Here is a 14,758-nt window from a genome sequence, read left to right on the forward strand (position 1 = left end):
ATCCTATCCAAAAATAAGTTCTCTCAGATTCTGCCATGCTGCGGATCATGCTGTTGATAAAAGCTTGTTCAAACCTTAATAAAATAATAAAAATAAATGTTTTTAGAATAAAATAGGTAAATTGATATTTCAGTGAATACCTCTCATGACATTATTTAAATTTTGTCAGAAGAGAAAAATATAATGGATGTACTTAATTTTCTTTACAGAATGCTGTGGGGAATTTGAGGTATAACTCCGTATCCCTATTTTTTCAGCACTTGAGCACATAAAAGAAACACTAGAATCAGATCTTAAAACCTCAGTGCTTGAATTGCAAGATATAAAGATAGAATGTATTAATGATGCACAAATTAAAACATGAAACTCCAGGTATGAAGGAAAAATGTTAGTGGGGTCTGAAAAGGCTCCAGAAGAAAGAAAAGAAAAACCTCTGCACAGAAGTGTCCTACTGAAATCAGCAGATACAAAAACCAGCACTAAAAAACCAGATCTGAAGGACCCAAAGCACCAACTGAACTGACTACAAAGAATCACTTTTTTCTTCTTTGACTTCTTCACTAAAGTTTTGTGAGACATATACACCTTTTTGCAAGTTATAACTGCTGTACATAGTAATCCAATTTTCACTTAAATACAATTAGTTCTGATAGAATTGTTATCCAAACTCAGAAAAGAATGGCTAAATATAAGGATGACATTAATACAAAAAACTGAATGTAACACTGTGATCAGTGTTACAGTATCTGTAACACTGTGAGGGACTCAGAATTTGTATTTAATTTTTATTTCCTCTGCATGTCCTGTTTTTGCGTCTACTCTCCTTCCTGTACAACTTACTATCTAATGAATATTTTAGGATCAGTAACTGAAAAGGTTTTGCAGTTTTCACGCCACAACAACAAACCTCAGCAGCAATTTAACAAAACCACAAAACTAACATGCTTTTGCTACTCCTTGCTACTGCTGCTAACTGGAACTGGGAAATAACATCATAATTAGTGATGGCTACACCGAGAAGTGAAAAAATAAAAGTAAAAATAGCAGAAAAAGACAGAAGACATTATTCTAGTGATGTGCAGCATGCCTACAGTTCCTTGCCACATTTGAGCTGCCAATGCTCAGCTGCAAGAATTTGTCCCTTATTCCCCCTGAAAGGACCTTTGTCACACTGCAGCTCAGTGCTGCACACCCTGTGCACAATCCTGAAATCACTGGGCAGAGGAAATTCCCACCGATGTCAATCTTTATGTAGGGTAGCCAGTGGTTTCCTAAAATACCTACCTACTCTTTATCTGATTGCTGAGGTTTACTTTCCCTGGTCTAAAGGGAGCAGATATTTCCTCCTTGTATTTTTGGGGTTTGGGAATTTTTTTTGTTGTTGTTGTTATTTAGGCTTTTTTTTTAAACAATAAATAGGCAGCAGTTACAGTATCGATGTAATTTATCTATTAGTACGTCAAACTTTAATGGAAAGACATCATGAAGGGTAAATAACAAAGGGAGCAGAGAAAACCCAAGCATCTGGACATCTACAGAGGAGAAAGCTCTTGTGAAAGCTGGAATAGAGGCAAATAAGAACAAGGCATGGGAAAACAGCAACTAATGCTTTCAAACATTTACTCTCTTACCCTATTTGCTGAGAAACCACATAAAATGAATACATAAATAGAAACATTTATAAAACATTAATTGATTTGGATTAAAATTTCATATTTATCTCACTACAAAAATAAGTATATTTTCATCTTTCAGTACATCTTTCAGGTACACCGATAAAGTTTCTCAAAGATGTTACATACCCCTGCAGCAAGCATTTTCTTTAGATTTCTGCATGCCCAAGTGTGCACATTGCTAGAAGTGTTTATTAGGCTAACAATTGCTTGTTACTAAATTTATTTTCAATTAAAAAGTAAGGCAAAGCACAACTTTAATTTCAGCTGATGTTAGTAATTATGCTCACTTCTCAAGCAAATATTATTTCACAATGGTGATATGTTTTGCCATGCAACGCTTTATAAAGTTAGAATAGCTCTTGTTAGAGGTATCTTCACATTGTCTAATAGCATTAACTACCTGTTGGTTACTGATACAAGTGCAGATGGGCAGAAATAACCACTGGAAGCATGTTCAAAACTTCGAGGGGTACTGTCGATTTTGTAACAATATCCACCATGTCTTTCCCATCCCTTAAAAGAAATGAACATCATTTTATAGATTATTAATTATTGTATGGTTGTTAAAAACTTGGTCCCCTTTTGTCTGATGATCCCTGGCATCCCTGTAGATCTTTTCTTTTCGACCATGGCTGAAGAGCAGTTACCCTCAAGATCACTGAAAATCTGGATATCGGATGAGCCAGAACACTGTGTCCATGGTCAGCCTGCCTCATTTCATCTCATTATTATCTTTTACTTCATTCACCCTTGGGTGTCCAAAAGACATCACCTGGACTGGTGTAAGTTCTGCTGATGTGAGCTCATGCAGCAAACCTGCTTGGATTTATGATTAACTGTTCTAAATAAGCAAGAGGATAAAGAGATAATACACCCTCCTAGTGTTTTGATTAACTGAATGTAACTTTTTTCACATTAGAAAGAAAAGGATTAAAGCCAAGGGACTGTAAGAAGGTTCAGCAAATGTTTTTACAGGGTGTGAAACACCAAGAAGCAGAAATTTATCCTGAGTAGAAGTTGCCAGAGTGGGTCAAAATACTTATGACCTGTGGCTCAATACCTTGAGACTCAATCCTGAGGGGCACAGGACTGAGAAGAAGTTGAAGTGCTGTCAAACTGCTGACTACAGCTTCTGAAGAAAACCTTCATGCTCTGCACATTTTTCACTCAGTCAGGACTGTGACAAAATCTCCTTACACTAACAACACACAAAATTCTTGAGTGATAAAATACATTGGTCCAAATGAAATAAATGCAGTCACCCTAAACTTTTGGAAATGTTAAGGTGGAATCAAGCAGTAGTGTCCATAATGGTATGACAAGAACTCTGGATCTGGACACTACATCTGGCAAAAGACTGCATCTTTCTCCAAACAATTCAGTTGCAACCTTCTTATAATTCAACTGAACTGGCTGTGTTTCTTCATTTCCCAAGAAACAAGACAGGAAATCAAAAAAAGGAAGACAATTAGCTAAATAATAAAGCAGATTAGAAAAGAGAGATTTTTTTCCCTCCACAGTTTTGACTATAACAGAAATTCAGCAAGTTTCCTCTTTCCACACTGTGAAAAGGAACTGATGATAAACTAAGTCATACTTTAACACGCTTCCTTTTACTACCAGAACACAGAGCCTAAATGCCTGAAAATATGATACAGTCTCCTAGTTAGATAGCTGTGCTCCTTCCCACTTGTGTTTGAAAGCAAATGTACAAGTGGAAGAGTTCACCCTCCATGTCAATGAAACTGGTAGGTTTTCACCCTGACATTCCATTTCAGTGTATGAAAACCATGTGTGGGACGAGGCATCATATAACAGCCATTATTTGCACAGATGGTGGACAAAAGGGCTTCACTTTTGATCTAGAAAAATAGGAACTTGGGTCACAATCACTGATGAAACAACAAGCCATGAAAGGCATCTTGTGAAGGCTTTTAATCTTACATTAAAATTTAGTTTACATACTTTTAAAGCAAACTGTGATTTTCCAAGCAAAACATGCATGTCTTCAAGATGAAAATCTGAAATTATCTATTTGCATCCATATGTTCTGTAGCTGTATTTAGAGGTTACCTATCTAATTCTATGTCATTAATACAGTTCCAAGACAACCACAAACCCACTTACCTCTGGACAATTTGATTCCAGTTCAGGAGAGACACTATTAAATTCCCCTGCTTTTTTGCAGATATAGAAAGATTTGTCTTCACATTTTTTAATCCTCCAATGTCCCTCCTAAGGAATAAAAGAGAGTACATTCCATATATACCCATATTCTCATGCATATCTATACAAACATTAGATCACACCCTCTCTTCCTTTTTTAACTCTTCACTAAAAAAAAAGTAATTTTTCTCACTCCATTTACTTTTCCTTAGATGGTCCATTTATTTCTACCAACACTGTCAACAGGACATCCCAAATCAATCATACAAATGGGTTTGTCTCTTTGACTCAGTCTTCAGGATGTAAAGCATCTTAATTAACTAACACCATGGCCATGCCAGAGCACTTTTCTTTTTACCTATCACAGTTCTTTGTAAGATATATCTCTATCTTTGAACAGTCCTTACTCAAGATACTACAAACTTTGTATCATATAATTTCACACATCTGTACACACTGGACATACATCAAAAACAATGCTTGAAAAATTTTATCTCAAACCTACTTTTCCTTTGTATTTTACATTTTCATTTGTTTATTTACACTTGCAAACTGAGTAAAATATTACTTTGGAATCTAAAATCCCCCATTGTTCCAAAGTCCTATTTTCTGCTTCCAGTAGGAACAGGCTTTTCCCAGTCACTGTAATTGTCTTGGTTTTCCCGGGAGTTAAAGACTGTAACTTGGACCCACTACTGTAGATACAACAGAAATCCTTGATACAGTTTTCACACTCAGACAAAATATATTTTGCAAAAAAAATTAAAATCATAGTGCTACTTATGCAAGTCATGTATTAGTGAGTTTAAGTACTGTTAATTGCAAAAGTAAAGTAAATGTATGACCACATTACAAAAGAATTGGCAGTGCCATGAATACCAACAAGACAGGACAGTGTTGTTTTAACATTACTCCCTGTTTTACAACCCCTGACTGATCTGGTATCAATCTCCTGCTATCAACTTCTATACTTTCATGCAGACCTAGACTTCTGTTTTGAAAGATACTCCATAAAATTTATAGATATTTACAAAAAGATAATACAAGCACAGCTGAGAGTTCTTCAAAACATGAATTTGAAACTTTCAAGACCAGAACTTATGCATCATGAATTATGATACACACTATTTGAATTTTAAATTACTTTATCAAAATACCCACTCATATTTGTTCTCTTTCATTTGCCAGGCTTTATATATTTAGTACTTTTTATTGAACATAAGCTCAAAATCTGTGATTAATTTTCTGTGCATCAGTACTGCAGAATGCATTGGTTTCTAAAGGCTGTACTGCACTTATCATAACATGAATACATTAGGAATCAAAAACAAAGCCATACTCCAGGTCATGGTTTAAAAAAGTATGCACAGCAAGAAATAAAATTATTATGAGCTAAAATAAAAGTGTCTAATTCTTTTAAAAAGAAAACTTACAGGTCCTTGTGCCAAAACACAGAGTTGTCCTGTTCTTTGAAAGGTGTTAGGTTCTTGTCTATGCCAGTTAGAGAATTTTACTGGGGTGCTGTCTGACCACTCAAAAACAACAGGGGTGTTATTACTGTATAATCCAATCCATGTCTCTGTTACATTTTCTGTAAAAGAATAAGTGAGTTCTGATTTTAATGGTGAAGTGATAAAGCCTATTTTTCCTCTAACATGACACCACCATTAAAAGTTATTCATGGGATTTTTATAGGGATGTCCTTCTTTCAGGAAAAAAATAAAAGCTGTATAAAAGCTTTAGGAAACCTTACTGATGAGACTAGGTTCTACTGCTCTTGAAAGCTAAATCATTTCAAAAATAGAATCAACATACATAACAATATGCTTTAAAATCCTAAAAAATACAAATTAAGAGTATATGCACTTTCTTGAAGCGTATGGGGAAGAGAAACTGATGTGAGAGTGAAATATTTCTTCATAACATTTTCCACGGTACACTCAGCTTTAGGCTTCTCTGAGTGTTATAGGGTCCAGTGACAGCACAGTTGTAGCCAGTGTCTAACAAATAAAGGAGAGACAAGGCTTGCATTTTGATGTAAATTCTTATTTTACCAGCTTCTACAGGAGAAAAAGCACTCAGGCTTTCAGGCATGTAAGACTTTCTCCTGAAGAGAAGCCTGAACAGGCTGGAGTGAAGCAGCAGACTGAAGCTGAATTCAAGTATATAACAACTACATCTATCCATTACAGCATCTCTGCAAATAATGGTATTTGTTATCTATGAGGGTCTTAAAAGAGGTAAGGAAGAAGATGGAGGTTAATCTCCTAATCTCCACATGACATTCTGCCCCAGCTTTGTGAGAAAAACTCACAACCAAACTGTGCAGCTCTGCCAGCACACTGGTGTCAGTGGCAGGCAGAAAATACTCACTTTACTTTGCTGCTGTTATGACAACAAAAGTATTGGCATTGCTGCATCAAAGAGCCTTTGTTCATTAAGTTCCTTGCGCAATTGTGCTGCCTCTCAGGACAATGTGAACCAGCAGAAGTGCTTTGATACACCCTGCTGACATCAAAGGGGACTCTGCCCTCACAGTAACAGCAGCAATTTTGCAGTGTGGATCAGGCCGGCTTGCAAGCCAAAGATACACTGAATTGGTTTTGCATCTAAGCACAGCTCTAGTATAAGGTTGATGACTGAATATTTTGCAACAGTTTGCAAGGAACCAGGCAAGAACAGGAAAGGACAAAAGCTACCACGTTTACCATGGCCTCACTGCGTCTGCTTCGTGGAGTCATCTCCTTATTTTAAGAATAGTTATTGGAAAAGGTGACTGTGCATTTTTAAGACTCCTAGAATGGGCATGTAAAATGATTTCTTTTTTTGCTAACATCATTTGGGTGTGCCACATAATACAGTGCTTAGATGGTAACAAGTTAAAGAGCTGCACAAAAGAGCACCACAAAACACTTCAAGAAACACCTGCACACTTAAACTCCCCAAACTCACCACTTTCAAGCAAGTTAAGGAGCAGCTCTTCATCTGCCATGGAGGACACACTAATGAGCCTGCTATTTTCACTTTGGCATGAGAGAGAAGCATCGTTCCAGCTCTTGTGCTCTTTATGAAGTCGGTAGCAGTTGCGGTTGTGCGGGTACCAGCCAGCGTCACAACGAGTGGCACGGTACTGCCAGGTATCTTGAAATGAGCACACCAAGTTCATGTACATTAGATAGAATTGCCAAGTTTATGCTATGTTCATAACACATTCAGAGATTTTTTTTTAACCTTAAAATGCAGAAAACAGAGTTTTCCAAGATGACTTAAGAAGGCCAAAACACCTGCTCTATGGATCATCACCTACCAAGCAAACTGAAATTTCTTCCACTTTATTTGATGATTGAACTGTTTGGACTGCTGGACTAGTGGCAAAACCTAATTCAGTTTAAAACACAGTTTATCTCCCTTATTACTTCTGAACCTGGTTCAAAGACAAAGATTTTTCAGATTCATTACCTACAGAAAGTTTGGATAGCCTTCCTTTATTACCTGAAACAAGCTGCTAAACTTTCTTTAAGTTACTAGGAAGAATCTGAACCCATGTAAGTAGCTCATATAAAACCAAAAATTTATGTAAGTAGCTCTTATAAAGCAAAAAAAAAAATTATGTTAGAATAAACTAAATTCTGTTTTTAACTTTCTCACAGAACAGAGAGTCATTCTGAGTCATTCTATGCACTATATATCCTATACTCATTGGATAAACACTTGAAGTATATGCACAACACTTTTTTGGCATATCAAAAATACAACACATCATGAAAAACTCTGCAAATTTTGTGCTGCATTTATACAGATTTCTTCTCTGTGTGCCACTGGTTGCTTCCATTCACACTGAAAACCTATTTTGCAACTCATAAGTGTGGCTCTTACTGTAATATAAAAGAGAATGAGCATACTGATGGTGTAAGGAATCAAGTAAATGCTATTTGTATTAAAATTGTTTGTTCTAAGACTCAGCAAAGAGTGCTTTGTTTTCAAAGATTGAATTTAAACAGAAGGAAGTGTTATTACATCAGTTAAAGTAAATTGTATTCAACTTAAACTAGCAAACCCACACATTTACTGCAGCTTCAACTCTGTTCTGTTGACTTTATAGTCAGGTGGCTTCTCTTGCTCTCCTTGCACCCCCACAAACAAGATACAGTAACACTGACACACTTACCCAGTGTTTCATGCTCTGTCTTATTTAAATATTTTTTGCATACAAAAGGCAATCCAGATTCACATAGATAACTGTTCCAGCCATACTTCAATCTTGGATTAATCACTGCACAATGGTTTTCTTTATAATGGTTATCAGAGACATCTGCAAACACGTTTTTGAGAAGAACAAAATTACAAAAAATCAGTTCTTAGTTGTAAAATGGTGTTGTAAGGTTCTCTGCAACTTCTTGAATTAATGTATGAACAAGCCTGCATACCCAAACTTCTAGTAATATTATACCAGTACTATGGACAGTTGAACATTTACCATGAATTACATGTGTGGCAATGCCTCCTTGGCTGCTGCTCTCAGTTGAGAGACTGAAACAAGCTTGAGTGTCTATAATTAATTGTTGGTGGACAGGCTTCAAAATTAAGCAAACCAAGTCACAAAACTCATGTTAACGTACTAATGGTAATTACAGCTTGTTAACATAAAAAAATTGAAACTCCTTTCCTCCATGAAAGCAGCTACAGTTTTTAAATATGCAACAAAGGAACATCTTTAAAAGTACAAAAGGCCTAGACCATTAATGATTTGAAGAGATAGATCTCACTTATATCCTTAGAAAGGCTTTCAGTTTGTGAATATGAATAAATATTTCTAACAATAAAAAAGTGCACTCATTTACTTAGTTCAGCTCTCAAACATAGCTGTGGGAACAGCAGTGTTGTATCAAGTTGCAGTTATAGAGAGCATATAATTATGCTGCTATAACATATGCAAGAGGAACATCAAGTACTTGCTCTCCAGTTCACAAACATTAGTGGTGCTCCATCTGACCACTGCCAGCCAGCGTCTTCATCCAGGCGGTTCAGGCCCATCCACAGCATCATGTCTGTGGAATTTAACTGCCCTGAAACAGAAAAAATAAAGTAATACTGCATGCTTTCCCCAAGCTTTAAAATATCCACAGGCATAGACCTGCTGTCCTGACTTGTTACAATTGGAATAAAACAGAACTTCAAAGCACTCTCCAGAAAGTTCAGGCTGGTTGGCTTTTTTCCTGTCCTTAGAAAAAGTAACTTGCTCTGTTAATCAACACAGAGATGAAAAGGAATAAACTCGAAACCTGAAATCCTTCAAAAGCCACTCATTCTGGAAACCCTTCCTGCATAAGTTGTTGCTGGCCTTAGAAGTTAAATCTAGAACAAGCAGCTACATAAATGCTAGCCTGTTTACATAAACACTAGCCTGTTTAGCTTTTCATAAACCAAACAACTTTCAGAAACCTTTACAGCCTTGCAGGCACATCAAAAAGCCAATGAAATACTTTTATAACTTCCTTTTAGCTTATATCCTTCAATTGAAAACCAGCAATAGTGGGAAGCAATGAAAATCTGAGGCAAAGAAATCTGTGGCAGCCTTTGCATCAGAGCTCCACCACCCATTCCTCCACTTGATTTTCTCCACTCACACTAAAACCCCCATGAAATCCTTCCTTTCAGAGAGCTCTGCACAATTTGTTTGACACATTTGCTGCAAGGGGAAAAGCAAATTGCTTATCAGAGAAGGAGTAACATGTATTTTTGCTTATCAGAGAAGGAGTAACAGCTGGTATTTTTCCCATACAGGACATTTACTTTAAGCCTGTAGAAATGTTCCCATCATTCCCATTTACTGAAGTCCAGCTTATAAGGAAAACTTAGCAGGAGAAAGGGACACCAAGGTAGACTGCAGAGAAGATAACCATGTATTATTCTCCAAAGTAAACAAACACACTCCCTAACCACAGCTGCAGGATGAATGGGAATCTCTGTGGGGAGGGAGAATTGAGAAAATTACACCTGCAAGTAACACCACCACTTCTGCACTTCAGTTTGTTAAGGTGGGGGTTTACTGCCATCCTTGCTCTTTGGAATAGCTCTACTGAGGTGTGTTACATGACACAGCCCCACAAGCAGCAACGGGAGAGACATCACACAGGGTACTAGGCTCCCAAGCTAATCCCTTTGCACAGGTAAGGAGGAAATCTAACTACAGGTTTCCTACAAGGTCCCCAGAGCAATGTCTACTCACTGCTTAAGTTACTTATGTAGTCCTGCTCCTCGGGGTCGGTGACACTGAGCAGGTCCCCTCCTTGCAGCTGACAGGCAGCCCGAGCCTCACGCCAGCTCAGCGCAGACGCCAGGTTGAACTGGTAGCAGATGTGTGTCTTGGGGTTCTTCTTCCAAAAGATGTCACAGCCACTCTCTATTCAGAAAGAGATTTGTCACCCGCTGCCCAAGACTCCAAACCAATCAGAAACACAACACCTTGAACAATTTAATTAATTAATGACAGCAGTATCGCAATGGAAGCAGAATTGTGATCACCTTTTCTGTTACTTTGTTAACACAAATAGGGAAATAGGGTACTCATGAAATAAAATGTTGCTCCAAATTTCATATGGTTGATAAAACACTCAGGAGCTGATCTGCAGTTGGTGGTGATTTTCACAACTCTCTTGAAGCCAACACAGATACATTTTAATTTATTCTGGCTAATCATTTGTTTCTAAAGTTGAACATTGAAATATTCAAACTGTGAACAGCTCACCCAACTTGTGGAAACACTCACTCGATCTCCCTGGACCTTGTACTCAAGAGAATAAACTTACTTTAATTAAAAAGGATAAGCAAGGCTGCAAATACTATCTAATTTAATGGCTGCCCAGAAGTACTCGCTACAAAGACACATTTACAGCTGTTTTTAAGATGCTTTGGTACAGAGATCTGAAATGTAGCTTGAGCAGGAAAGGCTTTTCCAAACCACTTCTACTGATAGAAAACACTATTTTGCTTACTTACACAAGAAGCTGAAATATACACAAAGATTATACATCCAAAATCTTTTCAACAGCAAGTATTTTTAAAGCTATTGCTTTCTAGTATTTTAGGCCCAAGACATATCCAAGCAGTGCACAAAAGGAATGTGCCAGATGCAAGGCAGTCCAAGCAGAAGGTGACTTTGCAAGAGCAGCCCTTAGCTTGTGCGTTCCACATAAGCTGCCTGTGTATCACTAGGACAGAGGGCTTTGGCCGCAGGGTAAGGTCAGTGGGATGCACAGAATAAGGTCCTTCTGCTGCCCCCTGAAGTTCTGCTGTTGTGCTGAGGACTTTGAGTCTCAAAGGTCAAACAATAAACTATAACAGATTTGCTAAAGATCTTCCTTTGTGCTTTTAAAAAAGACATTCCCATCTAACAGAAGAGAAGTAATCCAAAACCAGACTGTGTCCTAGTATTACTAATAAAGAACAAACTCTTGGAGGGAGGAGAGAGAAGACAAGCAACATCTTACCAGCATTTGGGCAAAACCCCCATTTTTCATCTTGTTCATAGTGAGTTGTTGTGGCACACCACTCAAATTCCTTTCCATCTCTGGTACACTCATAATACCACTTGTTGTTATATTTAAATGGAAAAACGCATGGGAAACCAAAAGAATTTCCAAGCAAGGTGTATGTTTCTGGAAAACAAAAGCAGAGATTAAAAGAACACAGACCACAGAATTTTTTTTTTGCCCCCATATGTCATTATTCCTGTATTTAGCAGCAGTGATAAAATTAAAATGTCTAAAATGACTTTTAAATTTCAATTTATAATTGATAACAGTATTACAAGTGTGAGCAGCATAATTTCAGTAAATAAAATGTGGCAATAATAACTTACAAAATTTGTCACCATGAGGCGCATTCCTGTAACTTACTCCATTAAAAAAAAATCCCAAACAAAACCACAACCCCCAAAATCTGACCAATTAACACAAAGTCTGCATCTACATTTCAGAACAACCACCAGAACAACAATTAGTTAGATCAGTACACACACAGATGCAAATTCTACTTATTTATTAGTTTTTGACAGAAGAGTAATTTAACATTATTCCCCTGCTTCTCCCACTCTTTATAAAGTGGATTTCTAATGTGTTTTCCACTCTCTTTGTCATTCTTTGGGAAAGGAAATGTACAAGACAAAGGAATATTAAATAGACTTTTTAGTTTTCCTCCTGTGGAGAATAATTACGTAGCTAAGGGATTGATGCTCCATACATTGGTTTCCACAATCAATGCCTTAAAAAATATTTAAATATTTTCCTATTGTACTTTCAGGACCAAAATATTGAGAGAATCCAGCGCAACTGAAAGCTGTAAAAGCGTTACCTCAGTGAGTGTCTCCTAAACCTCAGAGCTTCTAAAAAAGGTCAAAGAACCACAATCACTCTTTGAATGAAATTGTTTATCAAAGATTCCACATTGATAGCTTTAAGATCAAAGTCCTTCAACTACAGAACCAATACATACTGCCAGGTTCCTAGAGATTTCTAGAGTTAATGGCTGGCTGTGCACATATAAAAGAGCAGTTTACACATTGTAAATCCCCTTCTGATGTGAATGAACAGAAAATACAAGGAACAGGTCAAAAAATAAATCAGGATTGCTTTTCTGTCTGCCTGCTACCATGCTGCCAGCAACAGAGGGATTATCTCAGTCCTGGCAAGAAACCAAATTCAATTGCTACAGACCTCTTACTACAGTTACAAATATTTTAATTATTTTTATTTTGAAGGTAGCTGTCCCTGACATCCCTTGCCTGGTGGACTAACAGGCTGGCTTGCCTTTGCATGCGCATGAGTTGTGGTAGAAGGTGGAAAACAGAACATGAAAGAGATTTTGCCAACACAGTTCAATACTTTGGTCCTAAAACTAGGCTAGAAGTACCTGCCTAATGCTGATCCTCTTCTCACCTCTCTGAGATGTTGCAGTAATAGAGCTAAACCAGGTCTACTTTCATCTCACTGTGTGTACATGGCAAATGTGTATGACTTTTCATGGATTTATATATTTTTCTGTCTGATCTTTAGTAGGAATTCCATTAGGTTTTAAAAAAGAGGTTGGGCACTGTAGTACTTTCCCAGTTATCACAGGTCTCAAAGAAGGAGTTTGTGAGAGCAGAGGCTGAGCTACATCTACAGGGGAAACCACTAAGACCATATCTGGAACCCAAACACCCAGTTCAAGTGGGGAAAATCAACAACTTCAGTCTGAGACAATGTGCAAACATCAGGCCTCTCCCTCTTACAGAAATGCTGAGGAAGGGGTCAAGGTACAGGGTGTCTGCTGCTGTTTGAAGTCAGTGGGTTTATCTTAGTCCTTAAACCTAGAAAACTGTTCAGCTCTGCAGACCTGGATCTTGATGTACATTCTTACACCTTAGCTGAGCAGCTCCACACCAGCTGAACAGCAGGATTTATCAAACTTCTGATCTCTGTTTCAAAGTTTGGCACATTCAGAGTCCAGGTGCAGAACATGGCAGATATTGGTCCATGCACACTGCAATTACAGACTGATTTTCAGTGACAGGAACTCCAAATCCTTTCTTATCTCTCTTTGGGTTTATCTGATAATGGAAGCTGTAGCACAGGCAACAGCACATCCTTAGTAACCCTTTTAATTTTACAGGTGATTTGAAATCAGAATTTCCTGATTTGGAAGGATACTGGTGGGTTTGGGGCTCAATTTAACAAAAGAATATCAATTGTGTGGTATGCTCACCTCAACCACTACACATAAAAAACCCCACAAACTTTGAGGCCCAAACTGCAATAGAGACTGGAAGGGATCATAAGCACCTGATCTCCTTCCAACAGAACTTCTGAAACTTTTCCCATCTAACACTTCTATGACACAGTTTTATTCTTACCTTGGAATGGGTGTTCACAAAGGTCTTCATCATAGGACATATACTGTTTCCACTGATAAGTAGACTTTTTTTTGGCCACAATATATTTACTGTTTTCAACTGCTAATTTGAACTCTGACACACCAACTAACTCTTTTCCATCACAGTTCCACCACAATGAGTATTGAGTTGAATCACATTCAAGCATAGCTAGTGGCTGCTCTGGTTTGCTGATGTTCAGCCCCAGACAGGTGCTGCTGCCTATGTTGAAAAGACGACGGTTGGACACCCATTTCCATAACATCTTTTCTGAGAGCTGACCACAGTCTTCCAGAACAAGGCCAGCTCTGTCCGCTTTAATGCACAAGCTGGAATTTTCACTCTGGATAATAAATATCCCTTTATCTGCAAGGGGAAGAAAACACAACAAACTTTCAGTGTGTAGAATTCTGCAATTGGTTAAATATTATTAAAAGACAGATGTTTTAATTGCAGCTACTTAGGAAGAAAACTGAAAATATCCATCAGAATAACTGACACTCCAAAAAACTAAGGAGTACTGGTCTAATTTTACTGCCAGCTGATTTTTCTAAACATGTGGGCTACTCACAAGCTCACAAAAATAAAACCAGATAATACTTCTCAAGTTGGATAGCCAAAAATAACCTCAAACAAAAACAAGAGGTGCCCAAAAACATCAGTCATGTTGAAAGAAAAAAGCCACTGCCCACCAAGTCAGAGTGAAGGTCACAGTAATGGAGAAAAGGTTTAAGTAATACAACAAGTCATGCTGCAAAATAATTCCCAATGTAGATGGGAGAATACAATTAAAGTAAAAGCTAAATATTTTAAGACTGACATTGTCATATTCATTGCTTACTCTGCAACTACAGAGAAAGAAAGAAAATTAGCTGCATTCTCAACAGGACACAGGAATAGGACTTATCTATACCATCAGAACTGGTGGCCAAAGGTTAAATTATGCCTTTCCTATTTGATACATATTGTTCAGCCATCTGTGACTACCCTCCACAAGAGCAGATGT

The 14,758-nt window shown here is 37.5% G+C and overlaps 1 protein-coding gene across 1 annotated transcript in view; it reads right to left on the bottom strand.

The window, feature by feature from the left end:
• Positions 1 to 14,108, bottom strand: part of PLA2R1 (phospholipase A2 receptor 1) — a 34,265-nt gene extending 20,157 nt beyond the window's left edge. Inside the window, 10 exon segments of the mRNA XM_031058039.1 lie at positions 1 to 74; positions 2,077 to 2,189; positions 3,804 to 3,911; positions 5,276 to 5,433; positions 6,795 to 6,983; positions 8,011 to 8,154; positions 8,795 to 8,908; positions 10,072 to 10,245; positions 11,333 to 11,500; positions 13,735 to 14,108. The exon segment at positions 1 to 74 is cut by the window's left edge and continues 87 nt beyond it. Coding sequence (XP_030913899.1) covers positions 1 to 74; positions 2,077 to 2,189; positions 3,804 to 3,911; positions 5,276 to 5,433; positions 6,795 to 6,983; positions 8,011 to 8,154; positions 8,795 to 8,908; positions 10,072 to 10,245; positions 11,333 to 11,500; positions 13,735 to 14,017 — 1,525 coding nt within the window. The 5' untranslated portion in view covers positions 14,018 to 14,108.
• Between the last annotated feature and the right edge of the window lie 650 nt (positions 14,109 to 14,758).

Source organism: Geospiza fortis, unplaced genomic scaffold (assembly GCF_000277835.1).
Source record: "Geospiza fortis unplaced genomic scaffold, GeoFor_1.0 scaffold112, whole genome shotgun sequence".
NCBI classification, from domain to species: domain Eukaryota; kingdom Metazoa; phylum Chordata; class Aves; order Passeriformes; family Thraupidae; genus Geospiza; species Geospiza fortis.